General features: G+C 44.9%; 1 protein-coding gene across 3 annotated transcripts in view; it reads left to right on the forward strand.

The window, feature by feature from the left end:
* The window catches only part of LOC105718472 (protein HIRA), a 102,956-nt gene that overhangs the window by 14,757 nt on the left and 64,278 nt on the right, over positions 1–23,921 (forward strand). For 2 of the 3 annotated variants that reach the window (XM_012454168.2, XM_012454167.2), the window contains exons 2-8: positions 6,410–6,472; positions 8,541–8,651; positions 9,852–9,942; positions 11,545–11,639; positions 19,673–19,768; positions 20,810–20,970; positions 23,228–23,395. In XM_012454168.2, coding sequence (XP_012309591.2) covers positions 6,410–6,472; positions 8,541–8,651; positions 9,852–9,942; positions 11,545–11,639; positions 19,673–19,768; positions 20,810–20,970; positions 23,228–23,395 — 785 coding nt within the window. Of the gene's footprint in view, positions 1–6,409; positions 6,473–8,540; positions 8,861–9,851; positions 9,943–11,544; positions 11,640–19,672; positions 19,769–20,809; positions 20,971–23,227; positions 23,396–23,921 lie in introns of those variants that run through there. The other variant, XM_012454169.2, reaches the window with a different exon arrangement.

A 23,921-nucleotide genomic window follows, 5' to 3' on the forward strand; every position in this document is an offset into this window, starting at 1 on the left:
TTTTGAGACAGAGTCTCCCACTGTCATCCTGGCTGGAGTGCAATGGCGCGATCTCAGCCCACTGCAACCTCTGCCCCCTGGGATCAGGCGATTCTCCTGCCTCAACCTCCCAAGTAGCTGGGATTACAGGCACCCACCACTATGCTTAGCTAATTTTTATATTTTTAGAAGAGACAGGGTTTCACCATGTTGGCCAGGCTGGTCTTGTATTCCTGACCTCAGGTGATCCACTTGCCTCAGCCTCCCAAAGTGCTGGGATTACAGATGTGAACCACTGCACCCGGCCTCATTTGTATATCTTCTTTGGAGAAATGTCTGTTCAAGTTATTTACCCCATTTTGAGTCAGGTTGCTGAGAAGTTTTGTTGTTGAGTTTTAGGATTTCTCTATATATTCTGGACATTAATCCCTTATCAGATGTGTAATTTGCAGATATTTCTCCCATTCTATGGGTTGCCTTTTTAGTCTGTTGATATTTTTCCTTGATGCACAAAAGTTTTTAATTTTGTTAAAGTTCAGTTTATTCTTTTGTTACTTTTGCCTTTGGTCTCATATCTTAAGAAATTATTGCCAAATCCATGGTCAGGTGCAGTGGCGCACACCTATAATCTTAGCACTTTGGGAGGTCAAAGCAGCAGATTGCTTGAGCTCAGGAGTTTGAGACCAGCCTGGGCAACGTGGTGAAACTCCATCTCTACAAAAATTACAAAAGTTAGCCAGACGTGTTGGTGCACACCTGTAGTCCCAGCGACTCAGGGGACTGAGGTGGGAGGATTGCTTGAGCCTGGGAGGTCAAGGTTGCAGTAAGCAGAGATCACATCACTGCACCACAGCCTGGATGACAGAATGAGGTGCTGTCTCAAAGAAAAAAAAAAAAAAAGCTGGACTTAGTGGCTCATGCCTATGATCCCAGCACTTTGGGAGGCCGAGGCAGGCGGATCATGAGGTCAGGAGTTCAAGACCAGTCTGGCCAACATAGTGAAACTCTGTCTTTATTAAAAATACAAAAAATTAGCTGGGTGTGGTGGTGTGCATCTGTCATCCCAGCTGCTTGGGAGGCTGAGGCAGGAGAATTGTATGAACTCGGGAGGCAGAGGTTGCAGTGAACCGAGATCGCACTATTGCACTCCAGCCTGGGTGACAATGTGAGACTCCTTCTCAAAAAGAAAAAGAAAGAGAAAGAAAGAAAGAAGAAAAAGAAATTACTGCCAAATCCAATCTTGTGAAGCTTTCCTCCTATGTTTCCTTCTAAGGTATATATACAGTTCTTTGATCCATTTTGAGTTAATTGCATATGGTATGAGATAGGAATCCAACTTTATTCATTTGCATGTGTAGTTCTCCCAGCATCATTTGTAAAAGAGATTGTTCTTTCCCCGTTGAATGGTTTTGGCACCCTTGTCAAAATCGTTTGACCATATACACAAGGGTTTATTTCTGGGCCCTGTATTGTTGTTCTAGGTGTCTATCTATGTCTGTACTACATTGTTCAGATTACTGTAGCTTTGTGGGAGATCCCCAATTTTGTACTTTTTGAAGGTTCTTTTGACTTTTCAAGGTCCCTTAAGACTCCATGTGAATTTTAGGATGGATTTTTTTTTTTTCTGCAGAAAATGCCACTGGGATTTTCATAGGGATTTCATTAAACCGACAAATCACTTTTAGTAGTTTTGACATCTTAAAGTTATTAAATCTTCTAGTCCATGAACACAACATGATGTCTTTTTATGTATTTGTGTCTTTGATTTCCTTCAGCAATGTTTTATCGTTTCAGTGTACAAGTCTTTCACCTCCTTGGCTAAGTTTATTCCTACGAATTTTATTCATTTCATTCTGTTGTAAATTGAATTGTTTTCTTAATTTCCCTTTCAGATTGTTCATTGTTGGTGTACAGAAGTGCAACTGACTTTTATTTGTTGATTTTGTATCCTGCAACTTTGCTGGATTCATTTATTAGCACTAACAGTTTTTTTGTGGAATCTTTAGGATTTTATACATTTAAGATTATGTTGTTTGTGGCTGCGTGGCGTGGCTCAAGCTTGTGATTTCAGCACTTTGGGAGGTGGAGGCAGATGGATCACTTGAGACCAGCCTGGTCAACATGGCAAAACCAGTCTCTACTAAAAATGCAAAAATTAGCCAGGCGTTGTGGTGCACACCTGTAGTCTCAGCTACTCGGGAGGCTGAGGCAGGAGAATCGCTTGAACTTGGGAGGTGGAGGTTGCAGTGAGCTGAGATCGTGCCACTGCACTCCAGCCTAGGTGACAGAGTGAGACTCTGTCTCAAAAAAAAAAAAGATTGTGTTGTTTGCACCCAACATATATATATGTATGTGTGTGTGTATGTGTATATATATATATATATATATATTTTTTTTTTTTTTTTTCTTGAGACAGAGTCTCACGCTGTCACCCAGGCTGGAGTGCAATGGTGTGCCATGTTGGCCAGGCTGGTCTCGAACTCCTGACCTCAAGTGATCCACCTGCCTCAGCCTCGCAAAGTGCTGAGATTATAGACATGAGCCACTGTGCCCGCCCCCACCTTATGTTTTAATATTGTTTTGTAACTGTTTCATATAATAAATGTTGCAAACATTTTCTTATTTTTAATTCTAAATTTGTCAACATTGGTTAAGACCAAGTTCTGTTGGGCAGTGTGGGAAAAGTGTTCCCATGAGCAACATTCACTGGACAAAGGCCTCAACTTTCCCAAGCTTCATTCCAAAAGGACATATGCACATGTGTTCCAATCAGCTCTACCCAACGAACTATCATAGCATAAAAGCCCAGAGACTTTTTCGAGCAAAACCAAAGGTCTGTGGGACTGCTGAGACAGAAGGGCAAGCTGTTCTGCATTGTGCCCTCTCTGCTTTGCCTCCGGCCAACTCTCTCTGCTCAGAGTTTAGGATCCCCTGTTTAGGCCTCCTCTAGGAATCTTCCCCTGGTGTGAAGGAGGGTACGATTCTACCTAAGCATGCCCTGTCATAATCCCAGCTTCCTTAATGTATTCTTTATTCCCTTCCAGATGGAAAGCATTTGTGCTGCTGTTGTCAAATCAGCAAACCTCCGGACAGTAGACAGTGGGTGACTATATTGGCTCTGTATTGGCTGTGTGGGGATAGCATTCTGATCTGGGGTTGATCTAAGGATAGGTGATTGCTTGGTGTCTCTAGAGTCTAGGGTGTGTTAATTTGTCTTTTCTGTCTGTCTCTGTTATAAAGAAAGGCCAGACACTGGAGGTAGTTGGGAATTCATCTTTGTCATCATCGTGCTGTGCCACAGGAAGAGTTCTCTAACTAGCTCAGCCAGAAGGCCTCTTTCCTCAGCTTCACCTCAGAGAGCCCTTTAGAAGAGGTTTATTCCCGCTGATGGAATGTGAGTGACTGCTTTTCTTGAGACTGAAAGGCCTAGTGCTGTGAGGAAGTGGGGAGCCAGCACTGCACTGGTGTCTGTGTAAGTCCCCTATCATATTTCATCTAATCTCCTGCACAGCACTAAGAAAGGAAACATGGTGCCAGTGAACCAGGCACACCTTCCACCACGGTATGTCCTGATCATGTGAAATGGATGCATCTTAGAAGTAATGTGACACAGCATCTTAATATGTCTCACAAGGTGTTTGTGATGGTGAATGTGTCCTCCACATTTTTGCAGATTAAGAAACAAGTGTTAGAGGAGATTAAATAATTTCCTTAATGCTTTGTAACTGGTAAGTGGCAGGGCTGAAGATTCAGCCCAGGATGTTTAATGCCAAAACCCGAACCTGTTGGCAGCCTCCATCCCTGCCTTCCCCTGGAGCTGTGAGGCCCCCATCCCCATTTTCCACACTGATATTGTGGAGCCAGAATGTGAATGTGACCTTGGCATTACCCTGCCTCAGAAGTACCTTTAGAGAAATGTCTGAGCTCCTTACTGTTGCTTGCTGAGCCCTGACCATCTTTGTCTCCTCTTTTGTCTCACATTCTATACCTGCACTCTGCTCTGCAGCAGCACATCAGCCTATTTCTTGATTCCGTGCTGTGCATCCCCTCAGCATGAAATTCCTCTCCCTCACCCAATCTTCTGGCTAACTCCTACTCAACCTTTGGGACCCAATTCAGTTATTATTTCTGCAGGAAGCCCCAGGCCGAGTCTGGTGGCTTTCTACTTGTGAAGTGTCCCTCAGTGAACTTCTTACTAGGGGAGTTTGTATGATTATGTATCTTTACTTTCTCATGCTTAGCCTAATGCCTGGCTCATAGTAGAAATCTGCAAAGACTAAGGGAGACAACATGCAGTTGATGCTGTGAGTGGGCATGATCTAAAGCACATGGACTCTAATTGATACTTGTGCAGCTGAGCCCTCAGGATGGCCTTGCTCACCCTGTGTGTGCTCTTGGGTAGTTGGGGGACCTGTGACTTGCAGGTAAGGGTTTCTGATGTGCTTCTTGAAGGGACTGATATCATACAATGTCTCACAGACACATGGAACTGAAAAGTACTCCAAGGGGAGGGGAATGTTCCACCCTCAAGGACTGAGGCTGTCATCTAGAACATTTTTTGTCAAAATGACAAATGCCCAGCTTAAGTTGGCTTAAGCAGAAAAGCAAATGAATTGGCATTTTGGGTCATCTCTTATATGACAAACCCCTGAATTTGCTGACTTAAAACAATAACAACTTTATTATTTGCTCATAATTCTGCAGCTTGTTGGGACATAGCAGGTCTAGCTCATCTTGGCTCCATGGAATCTGCTGGGATGGCTCGAATAGCTTGGGGATAGAACACCTCACCAGGCCTGTGTCTGGGGCCTTGATTCTCACTTGTCTGGGCTTTTCGATGCCGTATGTATGGCCAGCTTGGGCCTCTTCAAAACGTGGTGGTCTCAGGGTATTTGGTCTTCTCACATGGCAACTAGATTTCTCCAGAGAGCAAAAGTTGAACTGCTAGACTCTTTCTTTAGACTTAACGGCTATGACTGGAGCAACATTGCTTTTGTCATTTCCCTTTGGTTAAAATGGATCCCAGGTGTTTCAGATAAGGGATACTCAACCTATACTACATAATGACCAGTAAGAAGGAAAGTGTTATTTTCTCTCAAGTTCATGGTTGATTTGACTGCATGATTGTGGCTCTCCACAGCTGAGTGCTGCCTGGGTCCCATGTTGGGCATTGCCTTTTGGGCACCAGCATTTGATTTTCAGCACTTGCATGGGAGCCCTAACAGGACTTCACAATTCTCAGGCAGCCACTGCCTGCCCACACACCCCTGACCCCAGTGCTTGCTGAGTGATTCTAGAGCTGGTGACTCTGGTTCTGTGTCCACATTGCCTCCTCTTGGGTGACAGAGCAGAACATGTTCAATTAAGAGACTTGGCAACAAGCCCGTTGTCTATATCAGCAATTGTTGATGCTTAGTTTATTGTCATGCGTCTCCTTTGTCACTGAACAAATATTACTATCATGCACTGGGCACTGTGCTAGAGGCTGAAGGTGTGGTGATGAACTTAACAGCAACTGACATGCCACTTATAGCTCCTGTACCTTTGGTCTAGAAGCAGGGAGCCGGACAAATGTCCATCAGGCATGAGTCCCTTCTATGGTCTACTGGGTTTCAAGCTCCTACAGTGCTTTTACCAGTCCGGTCCACCCACCCAGCCAGCCAGCTAGTTCAGGGGCTCCCAGTGAAAGCCTAGGCCCATACTGGGCCCTTTGGGGCTTCTCAGAATTAATAGCCACAGTCCTTTCTCCTGGAGGAATTGAACAGCTAATTTAACATAGAGTACACGCTGTGAAGGAGGTTCAGCCACAGGAGATGCTGAGATGGCAGGTTTTATGTGAACTTCACACCACAAACATAAAAGAGGACTGTCTGGAAGCAGAAGTATGACAAGTCAAGCAGTGCTCCTTGGTTGCAGCCAGCTGTGGTCCTGCTCAGCTGTCAGCCAGCCAGTTGGAAAAGACAAATAGTGCTCCTTCTGTCCAGGCTGCCAGTCAAGTACGGATCTGTACAATAGGAAGATGTCTGGAGTTATAGCTGTGTTCTCTTTTCACTAAGTACCTGTGACTCAGAACTTTAATCATGAACAGCTCATAGCCTTTATAAACACAAATCCCTGCAAGATGGCAGACAAATGCTCAGGCATCCTGTGGGCTCAGCCATTCTCAGTGATGGAATGCTTTTTCCCACTATTGGACTTTCAGCTGTCTGATGTTTGGAGAATCTTCTAGCAGTTTAGACTTTAACTGAATCCTTTAGAGCACTCAACCCTTACTCATAGGTAATTTATGTATAGTCTCTTATTTTGTCCTACATGCAGAAATTAGAGATATTACTTAGATAACCAATATTTTAAAATTTTGACTTTGATACGCTTCAGTGAATAAAAGCTAATTTAGATATTGTATGTTTTTTTGTTTGTTTGTTTCCAGGCAAGCCGATTTTTTCAGTTGATATTCACCCTGACGGGACCAAGTTTGCAACTGGAGGACAAGGTATGTTTATGGAATAAAGAAAGGTAAAGCTTAACAGCCCTGACACCTCGCTCTTCTCCTGCTCTCCATTTAGCTGTAGAGGGAATACTTGCTATTTTTTCAGTATGGATGTGATGCTGTACATTTTAAATAGCATCACATCCATACTGAAAATCCTTTTATGGCTTTAGTGTGTTCTCTGTAAATATTTTGGCAGCAGGCTTATCATCGTAATTTCTGTTTATTGAGTTAATATTAAAATCAGTTTGTATCTCCAAGCGTATTGAGCATGGAGAGTAGGAGGTGGTCCAGTGGGCAGAGCCCAGCCCCAGAGGCAAGGGCTTTGTCAGCATTTTTCTCTTCTGAAAAAAGGGAACGGGGGTGGTTTAAGCTTCTAAAGCAATCATGTAATTATTAGGCCCATTTTCTGGTCAAAGGCATTCAGCTGGGTTAAAGGGAAAGTATACTGTGGACAAGTAAGAAAGCCCATACCATTCGAAAATGTTATTCCTAGTATTGCCCTTGTGCTTCAGCCAGCATCTTTTGCAACATTGCATATTTCTATTTGGAAAGATAAGAGCTGTTCTTCATGCCAGGACACCAAGATGTATATGTAGTAACACAATGTAGCGTTCCACAGAACCCAGCCCCCTGGCATCTTTACCCCAGAGCAGGGCCTCCCTCCAACCAGGCCTCCCCAGGCAACACTTAGAGAGTGCCTTTGTGAGCTCTGGGTCCTCAGGCCAGGTGCTGCAGAGTGAGTTTCCAGCAGATGCTTCTACCCAGAGTCAAGGAGCTGGAAGGGGGTGCAGGGAAGCTGTGGGCAGGGAAGCCTTTCTCTCCTTCATGCATGCTGTGGACTGTACTGGAGAGGAGGAGGTGCAGCACATGAGAGAGAACACATGGACTTAGCTGGAGGAATCAGAGGGTTTGTGCCTGTTCCCAGAAGACACACATTTTGCCACCTTGGTTTAGGAAATATTTTTATATATTGGCCAAGAGGCAGTTTCAAACATGCTTCGTGGTAATTGTGGCATGTTCATTGGATTTGACCCCATTATAATAGAAAATTAACTGAGGGGCTAAACTTTGTTAGATATCAGTGATGGAAAGCTTAGAAATCCTTACTAAGGCCAGGCGCAGTAATCCCAACACTTTGGGAGGCCGAGGCAGGCGGATACCTGAGGTCAGAAGTTTGAGATCAGCCTGGCCAACATGGCAAAACCCCACCTCTACTAAAAATACAGAAATTAGCTGGGTGTTGTGGTATGCGTCTGTAATCCCAGCTACTAGGGAGGCTGAGGAAAATCACTTAAACCTGGGAGGTGGAGTTGCAGTGAGCCGAGATTGCGCCACTACACTCCAGCCTTGAAGACAGAGCGAGACTCCATCTCAAAACAAAGAAATCATTACTAAAAGGCATGGGTATATTTTTCAGCTGAGCGATACATCAACTCATGACCACAGGAGCCCTACCCTCTTTTGGTTGGTTTCTTGTCTGTAGGTAACTGCAAAGGGTAGATAACAAGATAATGAGCCCTTTTTTTTGTGTTCAGGGTACATTTAGGTCTCAAAACAGTCAGCTCTGGAACAGCCTGGATTCCAGGTAGCACCTGGAAGGGGAGGGAAGCCCCACTAGGGTGTGCTTTTCTGTTTGCTTTTTAGAGTATACACAGATTGGAAAAGGTCCTACAACATTGACTTTCCCTTCTCCTCATTTAATAGATGAGGAGTCAAGGAGTCAGAGTCTAGGTGCTAGGAAGGGAGAAGACCTAGGGACCCCTGGTGGATCCTTGTTAGAGGCCAGACCAGAGGTCAGTTCCCTCCTCATTGCTAGTTCAGAGTTCTTTTCATAAAGTCAGGTTGACTTCTGCTGACTGTCAAGTCCGCTTTGTTTGGTCCCTATGAGTACTTATGATCTTTCCTGTAACTTAAATTAGTAATTTAAATTCGGTCTCCTTAGATCTAGTTAATTATGATTTATGGAAGCTAAATGAGGACTTCTCCTATAATATTTAATTTGATATTAAATATTAATATCAAATTTCTACTCCTTGCACATTCAGCCATTTCTGCTCGTTTGTTCCAGGGCAGGATTCTGGGAAGGTTGTGATCTGGAATATGTCTCCAGTCCTCCAGGAGGATGATGAGAAGGATGAAAATATTCCCAAGATGCTTTGCCAGATGGACAATCACTTAGGTATTACAGAGTGGCCCTTTGCAGGCTTTGCTTGTTGGCAGAGTGCCCAAGGTTAGCACATGTGTTTGTAATTAGAAAGATAAGGCCCCGTGCGGCGGTAACTCCCCTCGGCCTGCTGTCTGAAGGCACAGATGTTGGCTGCACACCTGGGTGAGTTATTCGGCAGAAGACTCGGCCCGCCCACAGAACCATCTTTGGACAGTCTGCAGGTACCTCTGGTGATTTCCTGCTCATGAGTCGTTACTGCCTGATTCCATGGGGCTTTGGGGCCAGCGACCTGGACACAGTAGGGTTCTGGGGAAGGGTGTGTAAGAGACAACTTGCCAAAACATCTCAGGTTGGCACTTTGTCACTCTGAGGCTCTCTGCCAGGACCCTCGTGGCCGTCAGATAGTGTCATGGTTTCCTTTCCTGCTATAGTGCCTTAGTTTCCCACCCCTGAGATGCTCAGTGAACAGTTACTGTCCTTTGGATGTCAGCTCCTTCCTTTGCTCTGTGTGTTCTTGTCCTCTCAACATGCTTCTCAGTGTCTTCAGACCTGGAGCATAAGTTACTCACAAGCCATGTAGTGGCTACAACTTTGATAGCCATCTTTCAGGTATCCCAAAGGCCAAGCTGTGAGTGCTCTGGCCCATTAGGGGCCTGGGGGAATTTCTGCTGATATTAGCTTATAAGCACATAGTCAATCAATCTGCAGTGCTGGCAAGTTTGGAAAATCCGAATGTGAAAGGGCTGGCTCTTGACAGATGAGATGAAGTCAGAGTTTTATACTCTAACAGACTGCTCACCTGAAAATTCTAGAAAAAACATCTGACCCTTTTTAGTACATACTCTGTTTTTGAGAATAATCTCTACTCAGAAATATGTCTCATCAATAGATGGCCCTTTTGAAATAATGAGATTTGGTTATCATTTTTTATTTTCCTGGAAACAAGCCTTCTATTGACTATGTCATTCAGCACTAACGAGTCTCAGATAATATGTATTTTCCCCCTCCAGACTGTTCTGGTAATTTGTTTTTATAGCACAAGTAGGTTAGTGCTTAAACTGAATTGTTTTTCTGGGGCTCTCACACAGTAGATGCCTTAAATAGATTAGATAGATTAGATTTTTATAAACCCTTTACATCTTGCCAAACTCTACATAAAGCAAATGGGCATGACTATTGGATTTTCATCACCCTATTTTTTTTTCTTCCCAGCATGTGTGAACTGTGTGCGGTGGTCAAACAGTGGGATGTATTTAGCTTCTGGGGGAGATGACAAACTGATTATGGTGTGGAAGCGGGCTACGTAAGCATCATTTTCCTTTCTTCACATTTTATTTTTAGAAGCTTCTTTGCTGGTCTTTATTAAAGTTGGCTTTCCCCACCCCGTCACTGAAGTTCCCATAGCCCTAACCTCATGAGTAGCAGGAAGTGCATGTAGATCAGGAGCAGGTGGAGCCTGACCAGGGATTCAGGAGACCATGGATCTGCCTGGTGACCTAGTCAGCTGCCCCCTCACAGGACTTCAGGCTCTCACCTGAAAAGGAAAGGCTAATCTCTTCTAGCACTGATGTGGGTGGCTTCATTGGTTTTGTTTTTTCAAATGAAATTTCACATGGAAACCCAATATACAAAATGATTAAAAGTCAGGGTGCTCTGGTGGGATCTGGGGCAGGGAATCCAGAGTCTAACCTTTTTGGCATTACTTTATTCTCTCTCGGCCTCCACCTGGGGCAACCCCTGCTCTCCTCTCAAAATGAGCTAACCATCACCTGGAAAGCTATTGCTCCCAGGTCTCTGGGCCAGTTAGGCTGGGGCACTAGACCCTGGACCATTGCTCACCAAGAGTGGCCCTTGGGGCTGTGGCTTCCAGAGCAGAGGCAGAGACTGTCTCTTCAGCCTACTTGGCTGTCTCAGCACACGCTCTGTGGATTTGTGAGGAACTCTGCAAGAGCAAAGGGTGTTAACAGATGCTCTGAGCATCGGTGTGTCAGCATTGCCTCCACCAGGCTCCAGGTGACTGATGTTCCTCTGGCTCCTTTAATGGGGGCTGTAGATCATGTGGTTTCTCTGCCTCAGATGTCAAAGCCATTTGATACATTTTGAGATGCTTAAAAATAAAATACTGTTGATTTTGTTTCTTTAAATAGCCAACATAAATAACATTTAGTATACAATTTAGAAAACTAAAAATACAAAAGAAAAAATATCCCTCATTATCATACCACCTAAAGAAAGCTACAGTTGGCCTGGTGTGGTGGCTCATGCCTGTAATCTCAGCACTTTGGGAGGCTGAGGTGGGCGGATCACAAGGTCAGGAGTTCAAGACCAGCCTGACCAATGTAGTGAAACCCCATCTCTACTAAAAAAAGTACAAAAAAATTAGCTGGGCGTGGTGATGCACGCCTGTAATCCCAGCTACTCATGAGGCTGAGACAGGAGAATTGCCTGAACCTGGGAGGCGGAGGTTGCAGTGAGCCAAGATCGTGCCACTGCACTCCAGCCTGGGTGACAGAGTGAGACTGTCTCAAAAAAAAAAAAAAAGCTACAGTTAATATTTTGTCATTTTGGGATGTGTGTCCTTCTGATCCATTTTCCATGCACAGATGCTATCTATGTCATATGGTTTTTTCCTTTATATAAGTGGTATAATATTGTATGTGATATCCTGTGGCCTGCTTCTTTCACTTATTGTGAACATTTTCCCATGCAAGATTTGTAATGGCTATGTAGTATTTCATCAAGTGCATGGATCATAATTTACCTAATCAGCCCCTTTTATTCAACAACTCATTGCTTTCCAGTTTTTATTTTGTTCTGTCTGCCCTGATAAGCTGGCTGCAGGGAACATTTCTGTGCAGTGCCCAGAGCACTCCATGAGTGCCTTTTTGGCCCCTTTTTCACACAGGTACATTGGCCCCAGCACTGTGTTCGGCTCCAGTGGTAAGCTTGCCAATGTGGAGCAGTGGCGATGTGTCTCCATCCTCCGGAATCATTCAGGCGGTAAGTTGGGCTGCCTGTTGGGGTGGGCGGGCCCCTAATACCTGAGTCAGATCCGCAGCACCGCCACATCCCCTGTGGGACTGTTTGGTCCCTAAAGCAGCCCTGTGTCTGGGCTGTCCCTCCCCATCACAGTCAGTCACACCCTGCCTGTTCCTTAAGATCTGTGCAGTCACCGGCTCCACTACCTGTCTCTAGCTGCATTCAGTCTCCCCACTCGTGCCCTCATGGGGTGTATGTTTATATCTTTAATGTAGAACTTCCCACGTTCTGCTGTTTGTCCTGCTGAACAGAATCAATATCTTCATCAGTGGATCATTAAGTCCATAAGCACGCTTTGTTTATTCCCCAGGAATCACCTCGCAGATGCCCATTGAAAAGTTTCTCAACTTGACCTTGAGTATGTTTGCAATGTGTTTTAAGTAAACTTGGTATGGAAAGAAGCGAAGCACATTTTATAAATTTAGAGGGGGAAGGTTGCCCATGCACTATACACTCAGGTGTCAAGTATATCAGGTTGAGTGCAATTTAGACTTGACTCAGGAGACTGTGATCCAGTCCAGAAATGGACCAAAGGATTTTCCAGGCAGGAGGTACCACATAAGTGAGAAAGTCTTGTTATGAATGGAGATTTGGAGGCGTTTTACTATGGCTGGATCTTTTAGACAAGGCAAGGAGCAGCACAAGGTGAGGCTGGTCAGGTGTGCCAGGGTTGGATCATGGAAAGGTTGTGCTCCTTGTTACTGAGGGTGTACCTTATCATGGAAGAGATAGGCACCCATTAAAAACTTTGAAGCACAACAGAGGTCATTGTGACAGCTCAGTGAAGTGGAGGTTCTTTCAGTGGTTCAGATGGACACTGTCAGGGCCTGAGCTAGGCCTGTGATAATTGAGGTAGAGAAGAGGAGATCAACTTGGGAATACTTAGGATAGGACACAGGGAGGTACGAGATAGATTCCTGGCTGGGTGCCTAGATAGTCAGAGGTATCCTCTGCTGAGACCCTAAGGACAGCAGGCTTAAGGGGATGTATACCATTTCAGAAAGGGGTGCCCCTGGCTTGAGGGGTAGGGGTGGAAATGTCAAGAAACCTTGGAATTGAGCCTGGAGCTCTGGGAGCAGACAGGGCAGGAGTGAGAGGTGTGGGAGTTGGCATCAGCTGTAATCCTTTGGTAGTGTATGCTTAGCAGATTCTCCATAGATGGTTTAAAGGAGAACAAACCCATCTTGGTGGCCACTGATTGAGTCCACATTTGTGGAAGCTAATAAGGTACCATTGTGTTATTGCTTGGTAATACAATTGTGTAGTTTGCCCTTATTTGTGTCACAATACTAACAGTGAAGTCTAGTTGGGCTTCTCTGGAACTTGGTGCACATGTCTATAAGGGTGCCCAAGCATGGGGTGGGCCTCAAGTGAGGACTTTTACAAGGCTCTAACCTGAGCCTCAGGCCCAGCCAGAGCCTTGCCTTCTCTCTCCTGCCCCATCCCTCAGTGGGGCTCCTTGACCAGACAGGTAGGGTTGACCACCTTACTCACTGGTCCTAGTAGCAGGTGTGGGCAGACCCATACAAGAAGAAAAATCAGTGAAAAGCAGAAGTAAATGAATAAGAAAGAACTGGCTCTTTGAAAAGCAAAGTGTGAGAAATATATACTTGGTATATTTACTTGGCAGTTGGGAAGAAAAAAACCTAGACAAAATTAGAGGTTAAAGATCTTGAAAAATGTTTAACTCAGGCAGAAAAAAATCAAACAGTACAATATGATGTTTGTACTATTGAGCTAAAAAATTAAAATACTAAAAAATAATTTTCTAGAAAATATGAACTTTCATAATTGATACCGTAGGGTTAGGAAAAACTGAACAGAATAATTACCAATGAAGAAATGGAAGGCTGTCTTCAGAAATGCTTCTTGGTCCAATTATTTGTGGATGCATTTTTTTGAGCTTTTAAGAAAAATTATACAGAACATACCAATATTTATTCTTGAAAGGAAGATGTAAGCCAGGGTTATATCTGGAAAATACCTAAGAAAGCCGACTGGGAGTGGTGGCTCATGCCTGTAATCTTAGCACTTTTGGGAGGCCGAGGCGGGTGGATCACGAGGTCAAGAGATCGAGACCATCCTGGCCAACATGGTGAAACCCCCATCTGTACTAAAAAATACAAAAATTAGCTGGGCGTGGTGGTGCATGCCTGTAGTCCCAGCTACTCGGGAGGCTGAGGCAGGAGAATCGCTTGAACCTGGGAGGTGGAGGTTGCAGTGAGCCGAGATTGCGCCACTGCACTCCAGGTGCCTGGGACAGAGCGAGATTCTGTCTCAAGAAAAAAAAAAAAGAAAACCTAAGAAAAGTAGCAATGTAACAAAGCATAGAATAATATGAATAAAGATAGAAAAATCAGAAACAGTACTACATTTGAATTTGAATACTACATTTGAATACTATATTTTCAAATACAACATTTGAAAACAGTAATTCATTATGATTAAATATGACTTGTAATAAAAGTTCAGTACAAGGGAATCTATCAATATAACTTTACATACTAGGAAGTTAGATAGGAAAGGCCACAGTCATCTTAGGTGTTTAGAAAGGAATATTAGACAATTCAACACCAGTTCCTAATAAAAATGGTTTTTAAAAAATGCCCATAGAAAGATATTTCTTTTCTTTTTCCTTTTTTTTTTTTTTTTTGAGACTGTGTCTCACTGTGTCACCCAGGCAGAGTGCAGTGGTGCAATCACAGCTCACTGCAGCCTTGAACTCCTGGGCTCAGGCTATCCTCTTGCCTCAGCCTCCCGAGTAGCTGGGACTACAGGTGTGCATCACAATACCTGGCTGATTTTTTTTATTTTTTGTAAAGATGGGGTTTCACTATGTTGCCCAGGCTGGTCTTGAACTCTTAGGCTCAAGCGATCTTCCCGTCTGCACCTTCCAAAGGGCTGGGATTACAGGTGCAAGCCACCATAGCTGGTCTAAAGCTATTTCCTTAACATGGTAGAGTTCTTAGTCTTTTTCAAATATTACAGTTCATATTTAATTCTGGTTACTGTTTATATCAAGAAAAGACAATGATGTGTGCTATCATTTAATTTGTTGCTCTGGAATTTCTGCAACACAGTTAAATAGAAACTGGAAAACAAGGCAAAAATGAAGTGAAGGTGACATTATTTCATATTAAGAAAAACCATAAAATAATAAAGCTCTTAGAACTAATAAAGCACTGAAAAATACTTAGAACTAATAAAAGGAGTCTTTATATTGGCCTCATAACAGAATAATTTTAAATTATTTATCTTTTGCTAGTAATAGCCAGTTAGAATAGCTAATGATAAAAAGAGAATTATACATAGTGGGATCAAAAGTTATCAATATCCAGAAATAAGTAATCTTACCAAGAAATTAATTAGATTCCTAAGATTTAAATCACAAATGTTTTAAGATATAAAATGACATTGAGAGAGAAAATGACTTCACAAATTGAAAGGCTAAATGAAATACATTTTTTCCCACATTAATATTTACTCATCCACATAGCAAACATTTATTGAGTGCCTGACATGTTCCAGGCACTGTTCTTCTCTCAAGGAGTCTTGTTCTTGTAAAAGAGACTGATGAGTGAGTAGTATAGGAGATTTGAAGATGAGCCCAGAGGGCAGAGTGCTGTGAGGAGTTGGAAGGTGAGTGCTGGGGGCTCAGTGAGGAGATGACATTTGAGGGGAGACTGGACAGTGGTGAGGGGACAGCCAGTGCGAAGGCCCTGGAGCATGGACATGCGCTCAGTGTGCCCAGTGAATCTGGGAGCTGGAGGGGGCGGAAGGGAGTGTGCCTGCAAGACCATGATAAAGGCTCCTCTCTGAGCAAGAACAGGAAGGCTCAGCAGGAGTTGAGACCTGCAGCAGCAGTATGGAGTCTACCATGGTGGGGCTCAGGGCTGCACTGGGGAGACCAGTAAAGGAGCCGCTCCGACAAAGTAGGGAGAGATGATGGTGGTTTGGACCTGGGTCATAACACAGAAGTGGTAAGAAGTGAAAAGAGGCAGATTTCTTGATGCATTCACTATGGGATGTGAGATAAGCAGAGGAGTCAGGATGGCTTCCTGGACTGTGGTCCAAACAGTGGGAAGGATGCAGTGGCTGTAACCTGAAGCAGGAAGTCTGCAGGTGGGACAAAAATATTTGTTAAGGAAAATGTTTCGGAGTTTGGCTTTGGACATGTTAAGTTTGCCAATGTAAGTGGTACTGTGTAGACATTTGGAAATATGAGTCTTGGAAATACGAGGTTCTGGGTAGGAGTAGAGTCCAAGGATGAGCCTTGGACTCATCCTTCCAGCAAAAGAAGCTAGAAAGAGGGTCCAGTTAAGACAGTGAAAAGAAGGCATGGTGGCTCATGCCTGTAATCCCAGCACTTTGGGAAGCTGAGGCAGGAGGATCACTTGAGGCCAGTAGCTCAAGAACAGCCTGGGCAACATAGTGAGACCCTGTCTCAACAACAACAAAATAGACAGTAAAGAGGGTGTTTGAAGGAGAAGGGAACAGGCAGCGTGTTGCATACTGCTGAGAGGCAAAATGAGGACCAAGGATGGACTGCTAGGCTTGACAGCAGGGAGGCTGCTCAGGGCCTAGGCAAGTACAATATTCATGTGGTGTCATTGGGCCAAAGGTGTCATTGGAGGGTACTCAGAAAACACTAGGGGAGGATAGACCTGGATTGAACCAAGCTGAGCTTTGTCAGGCACATAGGAAGATGGAGGAGAAGAAAACGGGGAGTGGTGGTGGGCTCTCAGCTGGAGGAGAGGGGTAAGGACTGGGGAGTGGCAAGTGGTGGGAGGACAGCAGCATCAGTGGATCGGAGCTCGTGGTGGTGTGAAAGTGCTGTTGGAGCTGAGGGTGACCTAGGAGCATGGGCTGATGGTTGGCCTGTGGGAAGGTTGGAATTGAGACAGATTGCAGTGATTTGTCATGGAAGGTCTCCGGACATGACCGTGGGGTGAAAGTAGTGGAAGCCAAGGTCATCAGAAGGAAAGGAGGAATTTAACGAACCAAGAACCTCGGGTGTTAGAAGAATCATCCTCTTGGAATCACCAAGAATGATGGTGAGAATCATGGCCAGAAATGTAAATCTTCAAGTGAGGGGAGGGTCTCCAGTGTGTGTAGATGCACAACAAAAAGGAGGTACTGTATAGACTGAAGACAGAAACTCCAAACTGGGAGTTTAGCAGAAAATTATGTCATGTATGTGGATTTACTCAGCAGTGATTCTAAAGGACATCTGGAAGGATAAGAATGTTATAGATGAAAACATTCAAAGTTCCAGTAATAGAAGCATCATGGGTTTGAGGGTAAACTTTTAACACTGAAAGAGGCTACAGTGTACCTAAGAAGTTGGTGTGTTGTGAGAGGAGTCATCGCTTAACAAAATGTATTCTTCCTCACATGTGATGTAGTAACTATTAAGCAGTTAGTGAGGAGAAATTAATTTTGATCCTCACTGAATACAGCACACACCAAAATAAATCCAGATATTAAAGAGATAAACATTTTAAATTAACTACAAAAGGAAAAAATGGAATTGAAAAAAAATAGAATTGAACCAGACCTCTAGCAGAGAGAATATTTTTCAAGGTTAACAAGGCAACAGAAAAAATCACAAAGGAGAATAATAGACTTTACTCTATAAAACTCCGACAGTATAAAAAGGTAAAGAGGTGAAATTTGCAGTTAATATCTGCATTATATGTGTCTGGAGATTGCTAAGGAAATGCCATCTCCTTTCTGGGCTCCCACCTGACCACATCTTCTCTCTTCTAGGATGTGGGCACTCCCCTCCTGTCCTGGTGTGTTTGCATGTCTGCCCCTCCGGTACTCTCAGTTCCTAGAGAAAGTTGTTGTTTTCTTTATTTTTGTGGATACTGCATTGATGTTGTTAGACCCACTGCCCAAAAGACTCCCCAGTTTACTTATCGTAAACAGTCACGATAAGTGAGCAATTAGTCCAAAAAGACATTAGGTAAGAGACAAATGTGAAAAATCTTTACTTTCAGTAATAATCTAATTAAAAAAATTTTAAATATAAAAATGTACTTAATAAATAAGTCAGAAGGGGGAAAAGTCGTCCTCCTATTGCCAATAAGGGAGTTTTAAAGCAAGCAGTATTCATGTAGAAATGTAAAACCACAGAGAACTTGGAAAAGCAGTGTGCAGTTTTATGAGAATCCAGACCTATGAGGGTGCTCAGATATTCTGCCCAGGATTCCTACTCTGGGGTATGCATCTCAGAGAAATAATCTGGAGTGTAGAGTGACACATACACACATGGGCCCAAAAATCTGTAATCCAGCTAACCTTCAGTGTTAAATTAGGTCAGTTAATAATAGTGAATGCCTCAACCACATAGAATGCAGGGCAAAAAAGGAAAGAAGCTGTGAAGATCACATAGGCATTTAGAATACAATATGTGAACCACAGCATGTGAGACAATGTGAAAAATACTGTTAAGCTGTCACTATAGATTTTTTAAAACTAGAAAAAATACAATAGACATTTGGAATATTTTGCTTAAACCTCTTGTACAAATAAAGGACTTGATAGCTATTACCTTGCTGCTGTGTTTGTTTCTTCAACTCACCAATCATTCTTCTGTATACCTAGCAGTGCGCCCTTCACCCCTGATGGCAGGATAGGCAAGGTTGGCACCATCATCATAGCAGACCCTCATCGATGCCTTGGTGTGTGCCTGGCATGGTGTTGCAGCAGTTTCTCACATATAATCCTTACAGTGACCCTATGAGAATAGGTTTTGGGGTTTTTTGTTTGGTTGGTTGGTTTGTATTTTGAGACAGGGTCTTACTCTGTCACCAGCCTGGAGTGCAGTGGCACAATCATGGCTAACTGTAGCCTTGACCTCCCTAGGCTCAAGTGATCCTCCCACCTCAACCTCTGGTGTAGCTGGGGATACAGACATGTGCTACCATGCCCAGATCATTTTTTTGTATTTTTTGTAGAGATGGGGTTTTGCCATGTTGCTTAGGCTGGTACTGTACTTCTGGGCTCAAGTGATCTGCCCACTTCAGCCTCCTAAAATGCTGGGATTACATGTGTGAGCCACTGCACCTGGCCTAGATTTTTTTTTTTTTTTTTTTTGAGACAGAGTCTCACTCCGTCACCAGGTGCCAGGCTGGAGTGCAGTGGCGTGACCTCGGCTCACTGCAACCTCTGCCTCCCGGGTTCAAGCAATTCTCCTGCCTCAGCCTCCCCAGTAGCTGGGACTACAGGTGCGCGCCACCACACCCAGCTAATTTTTTTGTATTCTTAGTAGAGATGAGGTTTCACCATGTTGGCCAGGATGGTCTCCATCTCTTGACCTCGTGATCCGCCCGCCTTGGCCTCCCAAAGTGTTGGGATTACAGGCGTGAGCCACCGTGCCTGGCCGATTTTGTATTTTAATCTGCACTTGACAAACGATAAAACAGAGTCACAAAGAAGTGAATGTAATTAATTCTGTTTGGAGGCTCTGTAGTGAAGGGGTGCTCCTGTCAGGGTCTGGGAGATGAGACCCTGTCCATGAACCAGACAAGGGCCTCAAGATGACCTGTGTTAGGTGTCAGCAGCCCTGGAGCTCTGACTGTGCCAGGCATTCTGCCAGGTGCTTTACCCACTGTGTCTCATGCTCAAAAAGCTCTCAGAGGAAAGCCCTGTTATGATTGGCAAAGCAAGTCAGCAGGGCTGAGGAGCATGCTCCAGGCCACAGACCCACGAAGTAGCAGGCTCTCATGCGTGGGTAAGTTGCCATATGGTGCCCAAGCTCTGAACTGTGCCCTCAGTTGCTTCATCTATAAAAGGAGTGGGGCACAGAGGTCAGTTAGATGCTTTAAATTTATGCCCAATTGAAAAATTTTGGGGGGAAGTTTTTTCAGGTTGGTTAAAAAACACCAGACTGGTTATGATGGTCCCAGGTCCCAGGGGCACTGGCCCAGCTAATAGACAAGGGCATTTCCAGGTAAGAGATCTCACCAGAACCCTCTGTCTTCTTTCAGATGTGATGGATGTAGCATGGTCTCCCCATGACGCCTGGCTAGCCTCGTGCAGTGTGGATAACACTGTCGTCATCTGGAATGCTGTAAAGTTCCCAGGTCTGGGACCTCCTCTGACTGGTTAATAGCAAGCAATACTACCTGTTGGTGTCTGGAGCAGGGGTTGGGCTGTCTCCTTAGTCTTGGTGGCAGTGGATGTATTACAGTGGCCTAGGATTTATGTGTCTTGTCAGTTTTTCTTTATCAGTTACATTTGTTTAAGCTTTAAAGAGATTAATCCTTAAGAAAAATAGTAACTGAGTGCTGGCATGGCATGCCACAGATCATGAGGGTAGTGAGTAGGCAGCTGTTATTGGGGACTCTGGTGCTCCTACATATGCTGTGTGCACCCCCACCACTGGGCTCTGGGCTCAGCTCAGTCACCATCTCCTCTATGAAACCCTTGAGCAGATGTGGACTAACAGAAACCCAGTTTTGCAAAAGATTGATTTTTCTTATTTATTGTGTTTAAAGTCACAACAGATGACATAACCTGGCACAGTGCTGCAGTTTATAACTAGTAAAATTCTTCGCATATTTCTGCTCTGTATTTGAAGAATGCTTTCCTCTTTGATCCAGGTCATTTTAACTCTTTGAAAACCACCAGCAAGTGTGGAGACACTCAGTCTGGCCGTGGAGAGGGCAACTTTAGAGACTGGAGTAGCATTTGGATTACAGATCTGTATGGGGTGCCATCATACACACCTTTGTCTTCAGCCATAATTTACAAAAGACTCAGCCACTGTCTGCCCCTTTGAGCTAGTAGGCCTCCTCCTTATCAGGGAGCTGCCAGGGAGGCTAACGTCAGAAGTGCTGGTGTCACAGCTTAGGAAAGGCAGCCACGGGCAGGGCTGCTAGCTACAGACAAGACCTGGATTAGAACTGGCCTTTTGGTGCCTGCCTTCTTAATGCAGTCATTTCTTCAGTTGGCTTTTGCCTTGGTGGAGATCAAATGAGGAGGCACTTCTGCTTCTACCTGGTGTGAGGCTGGTCAGGGCAGACTGCTGGGTCCGCTCTCTTGGATATCTATCCCATGGCTCGTGGATTGCAGGTTATGTTTTCCCCAGATGACACCTCTCCACGTTCCTTTTTTCTTCACAGAAATTCTAGCTACTCTGAGAGGTCATTCTGGCTTGGTCAAAGGGTTGACGTGGGACCCTGTTGGTAAATACATAGCCTCTCAAGCTGATGACCGCAGCCTAAAGGTGTGGAGGACGCTGGATTGGCAGCTGGAGACCAGCATCACCAAGCCTTTTGATGAGGTAAGTGGGAACAGCTCAGGAAGCTGAGCCCCATCAGCTGCCCCAACCGCTTCCTGACTTCTTTGTGCAGAGAGGGAGCTGGCCATGGGCCAGGCCACATGAGGAATGCACAGAGTCCAGGGGTCTGAGCAGATTCACTGAGGCTCTCTTGGGTGGGACTCTGGCCCTAAGAGTCAAATAATACAAAATCCTTCATTTCTGAGATGCCATTTAATTTCCGACTTTGAAATGAAAGGATTTATAGTTTTTGGTTTTTTTTTTTTAGATGGAGTTTCTCTCTTGTTACCCAGGCTGGAGTGCAATGGCACAATCTCAGCTCACTGCAACCTCCACCTCCCAGGTTTGAACCTGTCTCAACCTCCCGAGTAGCTGGGACTACAGGCGCCCACCACCACACCCAGCTAATTTTTGTATTTTTAGTAGAGATGGGGTTTCACCACGTTGGCCAGGCTGGTCTCAAACTTTTGACCTCAGGTGATCTGCCTGCCTCAGCCTCCCAAAGTGCTGGAATTACAGGCATCAGCCACTGTGCCTGGCTCGGATTTATAGTTTTAAAGTTGAAGTGAGCCATAGAGATGTCTCCACATCATTCTGTCACCCAGCTCACTGCCACAGACGTGGATAAAACTGCTTCTTAGACTGTGGAGTTTACACTGAGCCTCCTGCAGAGCAGCTTGGTGGAGGCCGGGGCAGGATGGAAGAGTCTCTCGGGCCATCCCTGACTGTGCTGTGTTGTTGATATACACCCTGCAGTTCAGGGGCCTTCTTTCCTGGCTGGAGTTAGCAGTACAGTTTGCACATGTTTGGAGATCAGACTGCAGTAGCGTCTGTAGTATTTTACTCTCTCTTCCTTTGAGTTCTGATTTCAAATGGAATGAGAGTTCAAGATCACCATTGCTCATTAGACATTTATTAAATGTCTACTGTGTAGAAGGCAATACTGGGCACAGGGAAATAAAAGTAGATTGAGATGGAGTTTCTCCTCTTGAAGCTTAAAGTCCCGAGGAAAGACAGGCATTCTCATCAATTGTATGATGATGGAGTTGTCCAGAGTGCAGAAACAGCCAAGGAGGGGTGAGTGCATCAGGGAAGACTTCACAGAACAAGGGACACATAAGTGAAAGTTTGCAGGAAGAGCAGGCATTTGTCTACTGGTCAGGATGGCTGCAAAAGTAAAGTGATAGTCATATGTTCAGTTCTCCCCACATGACAGCAGCTCCTGGGCTAGATATGTGAGTACTGGTTTTTTACCTTACTTAGTCTTGCCCTAAGGAACTTGCTCCTTCTGGAGTTCCTCAGGGCTGACTGCCAGGCAGTGGGGTCCTGTGAGCTGGACTCCTAGGGACGGCTTTAGTAGTGTCGTGAGTACCAGCAGGAGCTGGCAGTAATCTTCAGCCTCTGCTGAGTGGGCCCATCCTTCAAGGTAGGGGGTAGATCTATGGCCTAAGGCTGGGAGCCGAGGTGGGTGATTTCACTACACTCGGGCCCTGCTTTGTCCTGTCCTGCTCTAGAGCTGTGAGGTCATGATCTTAACCCTTAAGTCTTTAGAGCTGCCCTGGGCCCACCTTGAGCTTCAGGAATCTGGCTCTAGACCCATGTCATCTCATTTTGCAGGAGGAATAATGTGAAAGGATGCCCTGCCTCAGCCCCCAGTCCAGGTCGGGGGAACAGTGCCTTTCTGCTGTTCTTTTACAGTTTATAAGGACGTTACAAACCTCTTCTCCCTTGTGGGTGTCCTCACTACCCTTTGGGTGAAGCAACAGACTCAAGATAATAGGTGGTGCCTCGGTCATCAGCTACATTACAGCCTGGCCTCTGCCAGGCTCCTGGGTTAAAAGGGCTTTTTCTCCACCACAGTATACCTTGAGGATGCTGTGCAGATGCCATGTGGTAGGTTTAACAGGTGCTGTACAGAAGAATTGGGTTAGTGACCAGAGAGATTTGGCCCACACAGAGGCTGTGGTTCAAACAGGTAGCCTTCTTGCAGAGCTCCTCAGGGCCTACACTTCTGAACTATATTTCTTTGTTCAGCTGCTCCGGGGGAGTGTAGGATACTGCAGTTTCGAAATTCATTTCACAGAGCCCTTTTTGGTTGGGCCATCTGGAGAGACGGAAGCTGTCAGTGTAGCCAGAAGCTTGGGGTGAATGCTCCACCATCACACATTTATAAATTGAAGTTTGACTTTATCCTTGAGGCCAGAGTTTTGGTCACAAAGGTGGCCTTGAGCTCCTTTCAAGTGCAGATGCTTTTTTTCAGTGTGGAGGAACGACACATGTGTTGCGGCTCAGCTGGTCACCTGATGGGCATTACCTGGTATCTGCCCATGCCATGAACAACTCAGGCCCCACTGCCCAGATCATTGAAAGGGAGGGATGGAAGACCAACATGGACTTTGTAGGGCACCGGAAAGCTGTGACTGTTGTGGTGAGTGCCCAGGGAACTGAGGGGGATGGGCTTCAAGATTCAGCACATACTAATTCTTGATTTATTTTAAGTAGTTATGCTTAAATATTTTAAAACTAATTTTAGATAATAGAGTATGTACTTGGTTGATTTATTGGCAAACTTTAACATGGTGAACATCAACAAAATCAGTCTTGGGTTAGGAACGTTGTAGCTCCTCATCAGCCTTTTACATACTCAGGTATGCTCGTGGGTGCCCGAGCACAGTGCCCCCCTCACCTGGCTCCAGTGAATACAGGTGTGATTCTGGTGCACCCACCAACCACTGTGCTTGTCCCTATACCTGGCTGCATCAATCACAGGTGGAAGGCCGTGCCATGGATCACTGAGTTAGGAGCTGCTGCCAGATCTTGCTGCAGCAGGTGAAGAGCTCAGAGGCGTGAACTGCTGTGGGTCCTTAGGCAGGAGAGGTGTCTGGTCACTCCTCTTATGCTTCTCCATGAATTTAATTAAAGAGCCCTTCTAATAGAACCCCAGGCAAGCTGTT

This window comes from Aotus nancymaae, unplaced genomic scaffold (genome assembly GCF_030222135.1).
Source record: "Aotus nancymaae isolate 86718 unplaced genomic scaffold, 86718_ANA_hifiasm-v0.15.2.pri h1tg000049l, whole genome shotgun sequence".
NCBI lineage: Eukaryota > Metazoa > Chordata > Mammalia > Primates > Aotidae > Aotus > Aotus nancymaae.